Source organism: Erinaceus europaeus, chromosome 4, assembly GCF_950295315.1.
Source record: "Erinaceus europaeus chromosome 4, mEriEur2.1, whole genome shotgun sequence".
In the NCBI taxonomy this organism is placed as follows: Eukaryota; Metazoa; Chordata; class Mammalia; order Eulipotyphla; family Erinaceidae; genus Erinaceus; species Erinaceus europaeus.
The window spans coordinates 15,023,131-15,036,365 of NC_080165.1; the positions used below are offsets into that span (position 1 = coordinate 15,023,131).

The following is a 13,235-nucleotide window of genomic DNA, read 5'->3' on the forward strand; positions in this document are numbered from 1 at the left end:
CACAGATCTTCTGAGCTTCTAGCATGAACGTTTGCTGCTTAACAACTATGCTGTGTCCCTGTCCTTGGGTGTCTCCTCCTTTATGGGCCCTTCTGTGACCCTGCAGGAAGCCTGGCTCAGAGACATGCCACATTGTGCCCACAATCATTTATTTGTTTCTCTTGACCTACTCCTTTGATGAGTTTGGTGTTTTGTATTTTTGTTTTCATTTTGCTGCCAATGCTATCACTGGGGCTGATTGTGAATTTAATATTCTGCTTTCCTTTCTTTCTTTCTTTTGACAAAGACAGAAAGGGGGGGAGCAAGACAGACACCTAAAGCACTGTCCCACGGCTTGTAAAGTTCCCCCTTGCAGATGGGGACTGAGGGCTCGAACCTGAGTCCTTGAGCATGGTAATATGTACACTCTACCAGGTGTGCTACCACCCAGCCCCCTGGGTGACTTGTTTACCTCTGTGAACCCTCATTTTCTCCTCTGCAAATGGGGTCACGCCTGGTGATTGGGAGGATTAAAGAAAATAACATTTGCAGTGTTATTGAAGACCAGAGGGTATACTCTCTCCCTCCCCACCCTATTCCTATCCCACACCTACTGCCCTAGAATGTGGGCCCTTCCGAGCTGAGGGGGTTCTCCCCTGTGCCCTTCAAGATAGTACACTAGGGGGAGGCTTAGCTGCTACATGAATTCATAGAACAGTTGCCCAGCCTAGGGGCAAGCCATCAACTACTCTGAAGGTCATTTGTCATGTGCCTGATACACTTACTTCTTTTTCCTTTTTTTTTCCCCTAATACTTTATTATAATGAGAGAAAGACAGAGAGACAGAGAGCAGAGCACTGTTCAACTTTGACTTATGGTGGTGCTGGGGATTGAACCTGAGGCCTCAGAGCCTCAGGCATGGGAATCTTTCACATAATCATTATGTTATATCGCTAGCCACTGATAAATTTCTGTTCAACCTGTTAGCCTTCCTCTTTCTGGGACATTGTGGTTTAGCTGCTGTGGCTCTGCCCCACCCCCCACCCCTCACACATTGCTCCTGTCCTCCAACTGGTAAATGCTTCAACCTAGCCTACCTTGCTGCTGGCTCCATCTGTGTAGGATCGAAGTTTTACAGAGAAAAATGTGGATTTTGTTTCCTCTGGTGTGCTTTGTGACAAGAGTCTCAACCCCCAGTTCACACAAAATGTCCAGAGTTACAGGTTTCCTTTCATTATGTTGACATCATCACCCACAGAGGGATGATTCTGTAGAAAGACTCCTTTTCTCAGGAGACCAGATAATGGCTCAGGAAGTAGAGTGCACACCTTGCCATATGTGAATCCCTGGGTTCAAGCCCCAGCACTGCATGAGAGCACTACATGATAGCACTCACTGGAACTCCATGGATGGGGAGGCAATGCTTTGGTGTCTCTCCTTTGCTCCCTCTTTCTATCTCTGTCTATGTCTCTCTCCTTACCCTTCTGTATTAAGTTTTTAAAATAAAAAAAAATTGGGGAGTCGAGTGGTAGCGCAGCAGGTTAAGCACAGATGGCACAAAGTGCAAGAACCAGCCTAAGGATCCCGGTTCGAGCCCCCAGTCCCCCACCTGCAGGGAAGTTGCTTCACAGGCTGTGAAGCAGGTCTGTAGGTGTCTATCTTTCTCCTTTCTCCCCTCCTCATCTACCTCCCCTCTCTCCATTTCTTTCTGTTCTATCCAACAACAATGACATCAACTACAACAATAATAACTACAACAATTAAAAAAACAAGGGCAACAAAAGGGAATAAATAAATAAATATTTTTGAGAAATTGGGCTGGGGAGACTATTTAGTGAGACTATGCATGCAAGAGGCCCTCAGTTTACCACCAATCCTGTGTTTCATTTAAAAACTAAGTAAGCAAATAAAACTATATGGAAGGGAGTGCTGGGTATGAAATAACTAGAGTAAATACTGTCACATAGCATGGACTGTGTGTCAAACCTGGAGGGGATTTCCCTCGAAAAGTTTGGGAACATTCTTTTGGCACCTTTAAAGATAAAAGTGTAGAGAGATTCACAGCTAACCATGTTCACATGTCAAATTCTTATGATTACAACACTTCAATGCCTTCGGCATTGTTGGGAAAGATCTAGGTAGCACTAATTAAACCTGTGTAATGTGTTTGGTTTAATTCCATAAGGTATACATTTACTAGTTTCTTTTTTATTTATTTCTTTCTTTATTTATTTATTTTCTCTTTTGTTGTCCTTGTTTTTCATTGTTGTTGTAGTTATTATTGTTATTGATGTTGTCATTGTTAGATAGAACAGAGAGACATGGAGAGAGGAGGGGAAGACAGAGAGAGAGGGGAGAGAAAGACAGACACCTGCAGACCTGCTTCACCGCTTGTGAAGCGACTCCCCTGCAGGTGGGGAGCCGGGGGCTCGAACCGGGATCCTTATGCCGACCTTGTGCTTTGCACCACCTGCGCTTAACCCACTGAGCTACAGCCCGACTCCCCATTTACTAGTTTCTTAACAATGGTTAAAGTCTGTTAGTTTCTCCTTCTGTTTTACTTATCAATTTTTATCAGTACTGGGATGACCACTGGGGTTTGGTTCCTGCACAATGTATTCAACACTCCTGGAAATTGCCCCCCCCTCATCCCCCCCCTTTTATTTGATAAGACAAGAGAGAAATGGAGAGGGGGGGGAGACTCCTGAAGCATTGCTTCACTGATTCCCCTTTGCAAGTCGGAACCAGAGGCTTGAACATGGGCCCTTGTACATTGTAACAGGTGCACTCTACCAGGTACCCCCCCACCACTCAGACCTCCCTTCTGTTTTATTTTTTTAATTTATTATCTTTATTTATTTATTGGATAGAGACAGCCAGAAATCGAGAGAGAAGGGGGTGATAGAGAGGGAGAGAGACAGAGAGACACCTGCAACCCTGCTTCACTGCTCGCAAAGCTTCCCACTGCAGGTGGGGACTGGGGGCTTGAACCCAGGTCTTTACACACTGTAACATGTGCACTCAACCTAGTGTGCCACCACCCGGCCCCCTCTCTTCTGTTTTAAATGTGTGTCTGCATACATTTTCTATACTGACTGCATTAGCATGTTAATCATTAGGCACATGGTAATGATTAATCTATTTCAGTGAACTGCTGCCAGATGAATGTGCAGGTTTTTTGTTGGTTTTTTTTTTTTCAGAACTCTGTCAATTTTAACTGTTATTTTGAACCCTAGCCCAACACACTGAGAGGCTAAAGACCTTCTAAAAACTTAAAAGTAACATTTTCAAAATTTACAGGCAATTATACTCTTATAATACAGGATAGGGAGATAGCATAATTGTTATGCAGAAAGGCTTTCATTCCTGAGGTTTCAGGTCCCAGGTTCAATCCCCAGCACCACTATATATCAGAGATGAGCAGTGCTTGGTTTAAAAAAAAAAAAAAGAGGAAAATATCTGATAACAGTGAATTACAGCTAGTGGGGAAGAGAAAGATTTGTTGCCAGGTAGCTTTCTCATGTACTGCACAAATAGTCCTCCTTTGCTGAAAATACCTTTTTTTACCTGTAGACCTCTCGATGATGGTTTATCAGACTTACATTAGCAAAACAGTTTCCCATATAGCACCACTCTGACTTCTGTTCTAGATGGCAGAGTGTATGGTCTTATTGTCTTTAGACTCACTGTTCCTGACAGTTTACCATCTGTGACAGCCAACACAGTTCCAGGTGAGTTCCCACAACCTTCACCTAGTTACTGGTGGAACAAGGAATTCCTGGGCTCCTTTCTGCACCAGTCTTCACTGTCAGAATGGACACTGAATATTCCCTGCCTAGTAGGTATTGTACTAGAGATAATGGATACAAAGATTAGCAAGAAGCACACAGTCTAGTGGGAGCCAGGCTTTTCGACAGGCTCAGCACCTGCCTAGGCTTTATCAGAGCCAGGTCCAGGGTGCGCGTGAACCCAGAGAATTGCACTGATCCCTGCTGACTGGAGTTAGAAACTCCTCATGCCATTTTCCACTGGTTTTAGCCAAGTTTATATGTCATCAAGCAGTTGCATATACAGAGAATACTTTGTTATCAGTTAATATTAAAATTCTCTGGTGGGGTTAGATAGCATAATGGTTATGCAAAGAGACTGTTATGCCTGAGGCTCCAGAGTCCCAGGTTCAATCCCCTGCACCACCATAAGCCAGAGCTGAGCAGTGCTCTGTTAAAAAAAAAAAAATGCCTAAAACATTAAAAAGACCTATCTCCTGCTGTCGTGCCTATGCTCTGTGTAAGCAGCATAAGACAGTGATAGATTTCTCTGTCTCCCTTTTTTGTCTTTATTTTTTATTGCTAGGGTTATTGCTGGGGCTTGGTGACTGTGTGATAAAGCCACTGTTCCAGGTGGTCATTCTTTTTTCCTTTTCCTTCTTTCTTTCCTTCCTTATTTCTTCCTTTCTCTTTTTATAGACAGAGAGAAATTGATAGAGGGAAAAGAGAAAGAGAGAAAGCTGCAGCCCAGCTTTGAGGCTTATGAAGCTTCCCCTGCATGCATGCAGGGACCAGGGGCTTGAATCGGGTCCTTGCACATGGTAGCGTGTGCATTCTACTAGGCATACCACCCCCTAGCCCCTGTGTCTTTTTCTCTTTCTTTTTCTTTCGTATCTTATCCATCTAGTCTGTTTCATCATTCTCAAAGGACTATATTGATTGGAAAATGTTTATCTCTTAAGACCTAAAAATGGCATTTTAGTAGTCTACATCTGAGTTTCTGATCTGCAAGATGCAGCTCTAGCACTGAAAATTAGATGAAAAAGGACAAATGCATTTAGAAACCCAGCAGCCTCACTGGGTGGTATTGCGAATGCATAAGCCCACTGGGCTTGTACCCCCCACACTCACACAGCATGAAAAAGAAGCAGAAAGAAGGCACCCCTCCCCAAAAAGAGACAGAGGGAGAGGGAGAGGGAGAGGGAGAGGGAGAGGGAGAGGGAGAGGGAGAGGGAGAGGGAGAGGGAGAGGGAGAGGGAGAGAGAGAGAGAGAGAGAGAGAGAGAGAGAGAGAGAGAGAGAACCCTAGCAGCCTCAGTTTAAAAGCATGGTTAGGACATATGCCCAAAGCTTTACCTTTTCTCATGCCCCCTTTCTTTCTTTCTTTCTTTCTTTCTTTCTTTCTTTCTTTCTTTCTTTCTTCCTTCTTTGCTTTTCTTTCTTTCTTTCTTTCTTTCTCCCCCTCTTTCTTTCTTCCTTCCTCTCTTTATTTCTTTCTCCTCTTTCTTTCTGTCTTTCTTCCTTCTTCTCTTTCTTTCTTCCTTCCTCTTTCTTCCTCTTTCTTCCTTCCTTCCCTTTCTTTCTTTCTTTCTTTCTTTCTTTCTTTCTTTCTTTCCTTCTCTCTTGCTCCATTAGCTTTTCCCCCTCATCTCTGACCCTAACCCTATATGAAAATCTTGTGTGTTGGGAAACTGAAGTCCTAAGTTCCACTGGCATCCTGCTAGCCCCTTTTTTCTTGTCTCCTCCTGCAGTTGCAGTTGAGAGAGAACTTCCTGTACCTCTTTTTCCTCCAAAGTACTCAGGGCCATAGGGACTGTCAGTTGCTCTTCTCTCTGAGCCAGCACTGGTGGTGTTACGTGGCCATCAGAGATGGGGACCTACGTGACTTTGTGTTCCCGAACAGAAGCTGTGTCAATAAGAGGGAGAACTGCAGGGCATCTGGGTGGGTGTGCTTTACGTGACCTCAGCTGTCTATTTGGGACTTGCTTAAAGGGAACAGCTCCTTATCTGCTCTCACTGGAAGCAAGAAAAGACTGGTGTATCCTGTCATCTGCCAAAGATCTAGAACTTTGGCCAGAGTTCAGGAGGGGTTCTATCTTGTTTGGTTCTTCATAAACAGTATAACTATTTAAATAAATTAGAGCAATTCTTTATTTTCTTTTAAATTGACTATGCTAGAACTTTTAATTGATTTTATTTTATTTGATAAGCCAGAAAGAAATTGAGAGAGTATGGGAGTCGGGTGGTAGCACAGTGGGTTAAGCGCAGGTGTCACAAAGCGCAAGGACCGGCGTAAGGATCCTGGTTCGAGCCCCCGCCTTCCCACCTGCAGGGGAGTCGCTTCACAGGCAGTGAAGCAGGTCTGCAGGTGCCTATCTTTCTCTCCCCCTCTCTGTCTTCCCCTCCTCTCTCCATTTCTCTCTGTCCTATGCAACAATGACATCATCAACAACAATAACTATAACAAAACAACAAGGACAACAAAAGGAATAAATAAATAAATAAATATTTAAAAATTAAAAAAAAAGAAATTGAGAGAGTAGACAGAGTGTGAGAAAGAGACACCTGCAGACCTGCTTCATTGTGTGAAGCTTCCCCCTGACCCCCGCAGGAAGAGCCTGGGACTTGAACCCCTGTCTTTGCACATGGTGATGTACCATGTGCCCACCATGTGCCATGGTGATCTACCAAGATGCCACCTCCCAGCCTGTGTTACCTCTTAAACTGTGAATTCAGGTGTGTATCTCCCCTAATAATAATGCTTTCATCTTTCTCTGTCCATTTTACCTATGACTTCTTTCTCCTCCAGGAAACTGGGGCCTGGCTGTGTGGCCAGCACCATCTACTCAAGATGGTGGACACAGAGAGTCCAATTTGCCCCCTCTCCCCGCTCGAAGCTGATGATCTGGAAAGCCCATTGTCTGAAGAATTCTTACAAGAAATGGGAACTATCCAAGACATTTCTCAGTCCCTTGGAGAAGACAGTTCTGGAAGCTTTACTTTCACTGAATACCAGTATTTAGGAAGTGGTCCAGGATCAGATGGATCTGTTATTACAGGTAAGTGTAATTTTCTAGAAAGCTATCTTTACAAAGGACTTTTCTCCCACAGGAAAAAAAAAAATTGGTCTTATTAACCAGAAGGCACACCTTTCTGTGACAAAATCTTTAGGTATGGTAAAAAGCATTATAGTCAGTACCACTTTTGAGATATATGTCTTCTTTTAAAAGCTATCCACAGGTCAGAGAGAGAGAGAGAGTTCATGGGGTGGGGGGCAGGTGGTGGTGCACATGGCTAAGTGCAGACATTATGGTGTACAAAGACCCAGGTTCAAGCCCCTGGTCCCCACCAGCAGGGGGAAAGCTTCACGAATAATAGAATAGGCTACAGGTGTCTCTCTGTCACGCTTCCTCTCTATCTCCCCCTCCCCTCTCAATTTCTCTCTGTTTCTATCCAATAATAAATAAATAAATAAATAAATATCTTTTTAAAAGGGAGAGTTCACTGGGTAGAGTGCACAGTCATGTAGCCCAGCTTTTTTTTTTTTAATTTAATAATGATTGACAAGATTGTAGGATAAGAGGGGTACAACTCCGCACAATTCCCACCACCAGAGTTCCATACCCCTCCCCTACATTTGGCAGCTTCCCTATTCTTTATCCCTCTGGGAGTATGGACCCAGGATCATTAGGGGTGCAGACGGTCGAAGGTCTGGCTTCTGTAGTTGCTTTTCCATTGGACATGGGCGTTGGCAGGTCCATCCATACCCTTGTCTATTTCCATCTTTCCCTAGTGGGGCAGGTAGACCAGATTTTACCCCTGTTACCACATGGGAATTCTGTTAACACCAAGAGATTCTATTAGCACCAGTGCTGTGGTGTCTTCCTTTCCCCGTCTTTCTGAGTGAACCACCATGATCATCATCTCCTCCTTCTCCTTTTCCTCCTCCTTCTTCTGAACAGTGAAATAACAGGGCTCCCAGAACCACATTTTCTTTTCAGTAAAGTTATACACAAACCAAATAGTGATGAAATCTTATTCAGGAGCTGGGATGATGACATATTGGATATGCAAAAATACTTCCATGCTTAAGGTACCAAAAGTCCCAGGTTCAACCCCAGTAACATAAGCCAGAGTTTAACAGATCTCTGGTTAAAAAATTATATTAAGAAAATTATATATATATATATATACATATATACATATATATATATATATATACATACACTTGCATACAGACATTCTGTTCAGGTAATAAGCCACATTCAAAAATTCCTCTGAATATATGTATATTATTATTAATATATATTATTATATATTATTCCTCTTAAAATATATATGTTTATATATATATGTATATACATTATTGCTACCAGGGTTATCACTAGGGGCTTGGTGCAACATTATGAATCCACTATTCCCAGCAACCATTTTTTTCTTTCTTTTCTTTTCTTCTTTATATTTTGATTGATAGGACAGAGAGAAACTGAGAGGGAAAGGGGAGGTAAGGAGAAAGAGAGACACCTAAAAACCTGCTATACTGCTCATGAAGCATCCCCACTGTTGGTAGGAAGTGGGCCTCAAACCCAGGTCCTTGCTCACAGCAACATGTGCACTCAGCCAGGTGTGCCACTGCCCAGCCCCCTGAGTTTATATACCTTAAAAACAGAGACTCCTCCTGTAATAAAAAACCACTCCATTCCATCTGGAAACGTAACCACACCACCGCCTGCCTCCTACACTGCAGTAAGAACTAGAGCAGGTATCCAGGAACGTGAGTAATAAAGCCTGGGAGTCTGCTCGGATAGCCATGTATCACCAGGACGAGTCATCATCAGTTCATCCTTCCAGGTGGCCCTGAGGCCAGCCCAGTCTAGCATAGTCCAAAGTGCATCCTGATCTCACTGAGGTGCACTCGACACCATGAGGCTTCTTGGCGGATGTGGGCTATGGCTGGGAACTAAATGGGCTGGAGGTGGATGGGGCAGGAGGGGTGGCTGTGTGCCTGGGTATGAGATGGAGTCTCAAGGTTTCTCAGGGGGTGAGGAGGGAGAAGCGCTCTCTGCAGTGTTGGGTGAGAGAGCTGTGCCCCCTCCCGCCTGCCACTGCTTCCCTTACATTATATTCTGATTGGCCCAGTCAACTCCAGAAAGGTCAGCGTTTCCTAACTTCAGAGCAGTGGGAAAGGGAATATTTCTCCACTGCCCATCAGTAAGTCTTCCTGGAGAGTAGCTGAAAGTGCAGACTCCAAAACCAGCAAGCCCACTGGGAACAGACACTGTTTAAACAGGAGCGGGGGGGGGGGGGGGGGCTAGGAGGTAGTGCAGTGGGTTAAGGGCACATGGTGCAAAGCGTAAGGACCAGCGTAAGGATCCCAGTTCCAGCCCCTGGCTCCCCACCTGCAGGGGGTTGAAGCTGTGAAGCAGGTCTGCAGGTGTCTTTCTCTCCCCTGTCTCTGTCTTCCCTTCCTCTCTCGATTTTTCTCTGTCCTATATAACAACAACAACATCAATAACAACAATAATAATAATCACAACAATGATAAAACAACCAGGGCAACAAAAGGGATAAAAACAGCCTCCAGGAGCAGTGGATTCGTGGTGCAGGCACTGAGTCCCAGTGATAACCTTGGAGGCAAAAAAAAAAAAAAAATAGAAAATAAAAATTAAAAATAAACAGGAACTGGGAGACAGCTTGCCCAGTTGGGTGCATGTTTTGTCAAGTGCAGGGATCCTGGTTCAAGCCCCCAGTCACCACATGAGAGCACCCACACAAGGGAAGCTTCAGAAGCAGTGGAACAGAGCCATGGTGTCTCTCTGTCTCTCTCCTTCTTCTCTGCCTCTCAACCCCTATCAAGAAAGAGAGGGAGAGAGGGACAGAGAGAGAGGAAGGAAGGAAAGATGAGAGAAAGAAAGAAGAAAAGCCTATTGGGAATGGTGGGATCTTACAAATGCAAAAACCCAGGTTGGGGGTGGGGTAGGTTGGGAAGAATAGGAAAAGGAGATTCCATAATACAGTGCAGTGTTCTCAGAGTTGTTAATCCAGGTCCCCATGGGAACAAGTCTCATCAGCGAAAGTGCTGAGCTTATGGGCTGTTCCTGTCCCTCAGTCTTTTAGACGCCATTCATCCCCAGGGTCATCTGGATCAGCCCACTTCCTCCCCAGCTTCTTCAGTGAGCTGGTCTCATACATTTAGAATATAGTCCCATTGTGACTGTTACCCATCGTGGCGCCCCTGGACCTCCCAAATTAGTTTAATCCTTATTTGTCTGTTTCTCTGATGCCAAGGATCCCTACCAGGCTCTTGTACATCGTGTGCTATCTGGCTGAGGCTCCCTGGTCATTTTATTAATCTTTATTTCTGATGAGAGAGAAGGAGGAGGAGAAGAAAAGAGAGACCAAAGCGGTGCCCCACAAGCCGGGGAGTGACTTATTTCTGCCCCTGCCGATCTCGTGTGGTGTCCAGAGTTGAACCCAGGTCCTCATACACACACTCCACCTACTGAACCATCTTCCTGACCCCCACTGCTTAAATTACTGTTGCCTCACTGTGACATTAAAGTCCATCCTATCAAGTTCTGTAGGTTTTAACAAAAGCATGGTGTCATGTAACCACCATTACATTTTTATTCAGAATATACAATATGGTTTTGCTACCTCCAGAGTAGCCCTCTGCCTCACCTAGTCAGCTCTCCCCGTCACTACTCAGCAGCTGACCTTACTGCCATTGGTATAATTTTACCTTTCCCAGAACGTCATCTATTTAGAATCAAATAGCACTAGCCTCTTCAGACTGAATTTTTTTGTTTTTTGTTTTTATCTGTTCACCCATTGAAGGGCAGCTTGATTACCTCTAATTTTTTGGCAATGAATAATCAAGCTAACAGAAACATTCATGTGAGGGGTCAGGCAAGGACACACCTGGTTAAGCACATATATCACAGTGCACAAGGACCTGGTTTCAAGCCCCTGGTCCACACTTGCAGGGGGAAAGCGTCACAAGTGGTGAAGCAGAGCTGCAATTACCTCTCTCTGTCACTTTTCCTCTCTATCCCCCCTCTCCTCTCCTCTCTGTCTCTATCCAATAATAAGTTAATTAATTAAAAAAGAAAGAAATTTTACAGAAACATTTATGTGTATGTTTTGTGTGGACTTAAATTTTCATATAACTTGGGTAAATTTTTAGGCTTATAATTCCTCCAAGCATGTTTTTTTTATCACGATAAACTCCCAAACTGCCCTCCAAAGTGACTGTCCCATTTTGCATTCCCCCCAGTAAAGAATGAGTGTCTTATCCTCCATGTCCTGTCAGCACTTAGTATTGACAGCTTTGGGGTTTTAGCCATTCTAATGAATTGGTATATACTGGTGTCTCATGGCTGCTTTAATTCATAATTTCCTAATGGCCACTGATGTTAACCATCTTTATATTTATTTACTATCTGTCTTCTTTGGTGAGGTGTCTACTCAGATGTTTTTTTTTTGCCCCTTTTCTTTATTTTATGGTTTTTGAGTTGTAAGACTTTGTATAAGTTTTCAAATCAGATGTGTGTCTTGAAAATATTATTCCCAGCCTGTGGCTTGTCTTTGCATATCCTTAACAATCTTTTTTGAAGAGAAGAAGTTTATATTTTTTGGAAGAATTTTTAAAGATGTGTTTTATGTATCTCATATGAGACAGAGACTGACATATGAGAGAGAAAGAGAGAGAGAGAAATATGAGGGCACCAGTGAGGTACAATTGGTGGCAGGATGGAACCAGGAACCTCAGTTATGTGAGTCCTGTGGTGTCTCACCAGCTGAGTGACTTCCCCTCCTGCAAGTGCATAAGTTTTTAACTTTAAGAAAAGTTTTTAACTTTAAGAAAAGTTTCTAACTTTAAGAAAGCCCAGCCTGTTTTTTTCTCACTGACTATGCTTGGGGCATTGCCCACTAAGTTAAACATTACAAAAGAGGTGTGGTGTGGAACTATACATTATAATCTTACAATCTTGTAACCCACTATGAATCACAAAGTTAAAAACTGGGAGGGGGGAGATTGGAGAAGAGCTCCAAGGAAGCAAACAAAACTCCAAGGTCTGCGTAGGCGCCCCTGTGAGTAGATGAATCTGTGAGACAGTTGGACATGAAGCTCTGGACCCCCAGGACTGCTCAGCACCAACTGTGGGGATGTCAGCACAAGGGGGGGCACAGGAACAGACGGGGTTGGCAGGACAGACAGTAGGTGACCCTACCCACTGAACTAACCCTAACCTTGGCCTCAGCAACCCGGTTTAGAGGCAGGAGCAGGGGTTGCCTGGCATATTCATAAGTCTCTCCTCTTCTGCTCTTAGATACCCTCTCACCAGCTTCCAGCCCCTCGTCAGTCACTTACCCTGTGCTTCCTGGGAGCATGGACGAGCCTCCCAGCTTAGCGCTGAACATTGAATGCAGGATCTGCGGGGACAAAGCCTCCGGTTACCACTATGGGGTGCACGCATGTGAAGGCTGCAAGGTACTGGGGAGGGAGGCCTGGAGGAGAGAAAGGTGGCCTCTTCAGTCACTACCTATGGTTCCCTTTATTTTCCATTTTATTTGTTTGTTTTTTAGCTGCCAGGGTTATTACTGGGGCACAGTGCCTGCATGATGAATCTGTTGTTATTTAACTTAAAAAGGGGTTTGTGGGGCTGCTGCGGTGTGTGAAAGGATTTACTGTGGGGAGCTGGGAACTGGTTTAAACAATACAAGGTTTATTAGGGTGAAACAGGTAAAAGGCAAAATAAACAATTATCATCAAGGATTTAGAGAATTCTAGGTCCATAAAGTCTGAGTATAGTTATCAAAAATTTAGTCCCATAAGATAAATAATTATCAGCTCTGGTAAAGGTTGTTCATGGCTGTAGAGGGGTCTACAAGTTTACCAGCTAGCAGAGTCACACGTGTTCAGTTCCCAGGAGAAGTAGCCATGGCGAATACCTGGCACACTTCCGCCGAGATGCTTCTGACCAGGAGAAGCAGCAGCAGCCAAAGAGAGTGGCCTGCTCCAAGTCCTGCGCTTCATGCCTTCCCTTCTCCGTGTGTCCCGCCTCAGGCTGACGTCATTTGTGTGCTAATAGTCCCAAACTCTTGTTGGGGTCACAACATGAATCTACCACTCCTGGTGGTGATTTTTTCCCCCTTCTTTTCTTGTATTTAATAGGACAGAGAGAAATTGAGAGGGCAGGAGGAAATAGGGAGAGAGAACGAGAGACACCTGCAGTTTAACCCCTGCAAGTGGGGACCAGAGGCTTGGATCCTTGCAGATGTTAATGTGTGTGTTCTACAAATGTGCCCCCACCTGGCCCCAGTTCCTTTTATTTTTATACACCATTATTTGTCATTACTATAAGGATAGAAAATGTCACCATTAAAAAGCCAACCTAATAGCCCAGGAGGTGGTGTGGTGGGCCAGGCATTGGACTCAACCTGAGGTCCTGAATTCCATCTCTAGCATTACATGAGCCAGCATGAT

At 44.2% G+C, this 13,235-nt stretch overlaps 1 protein-coding gene across 9 annotated transcripts in view; it reads left to right on the top strand.

Moving 5' to 3' along the window:
• The window catches only part of PPARA (peroxisome proliferator activated receptor alpha), a 76,582-nt gene that overhangs the window by 41,959 nt on the left and 21,388 nt on the right, over positions 1 to 13,235 (top strand). For 8 of the 9 annotated variants that reach the window (XM_060188773.1, XM_060188768.1, XM_060188770.1 and 5 more), the window contains 2 exons: positions 6,555 to 6,804; positions 12,079 to 12,239. In XM_060188773.1, the coding sequence (XP_060044756.1) occupies positions 6,597 to 6,804; positions 12,079 to 12,239 (369 nt within the window). In that variant the 5' untranslated portion in view covers positions 6,555 to 6,596. Of the gene's footprint in view, positions 1 to 2,726; positions 3,711 to 6,554; positions 6,805 to 12,078; positions 12,240 to 13,235 lie in introns of those variants that run through there. The other variant, XM_060188775.1, reaches the window with a different exon arrangement.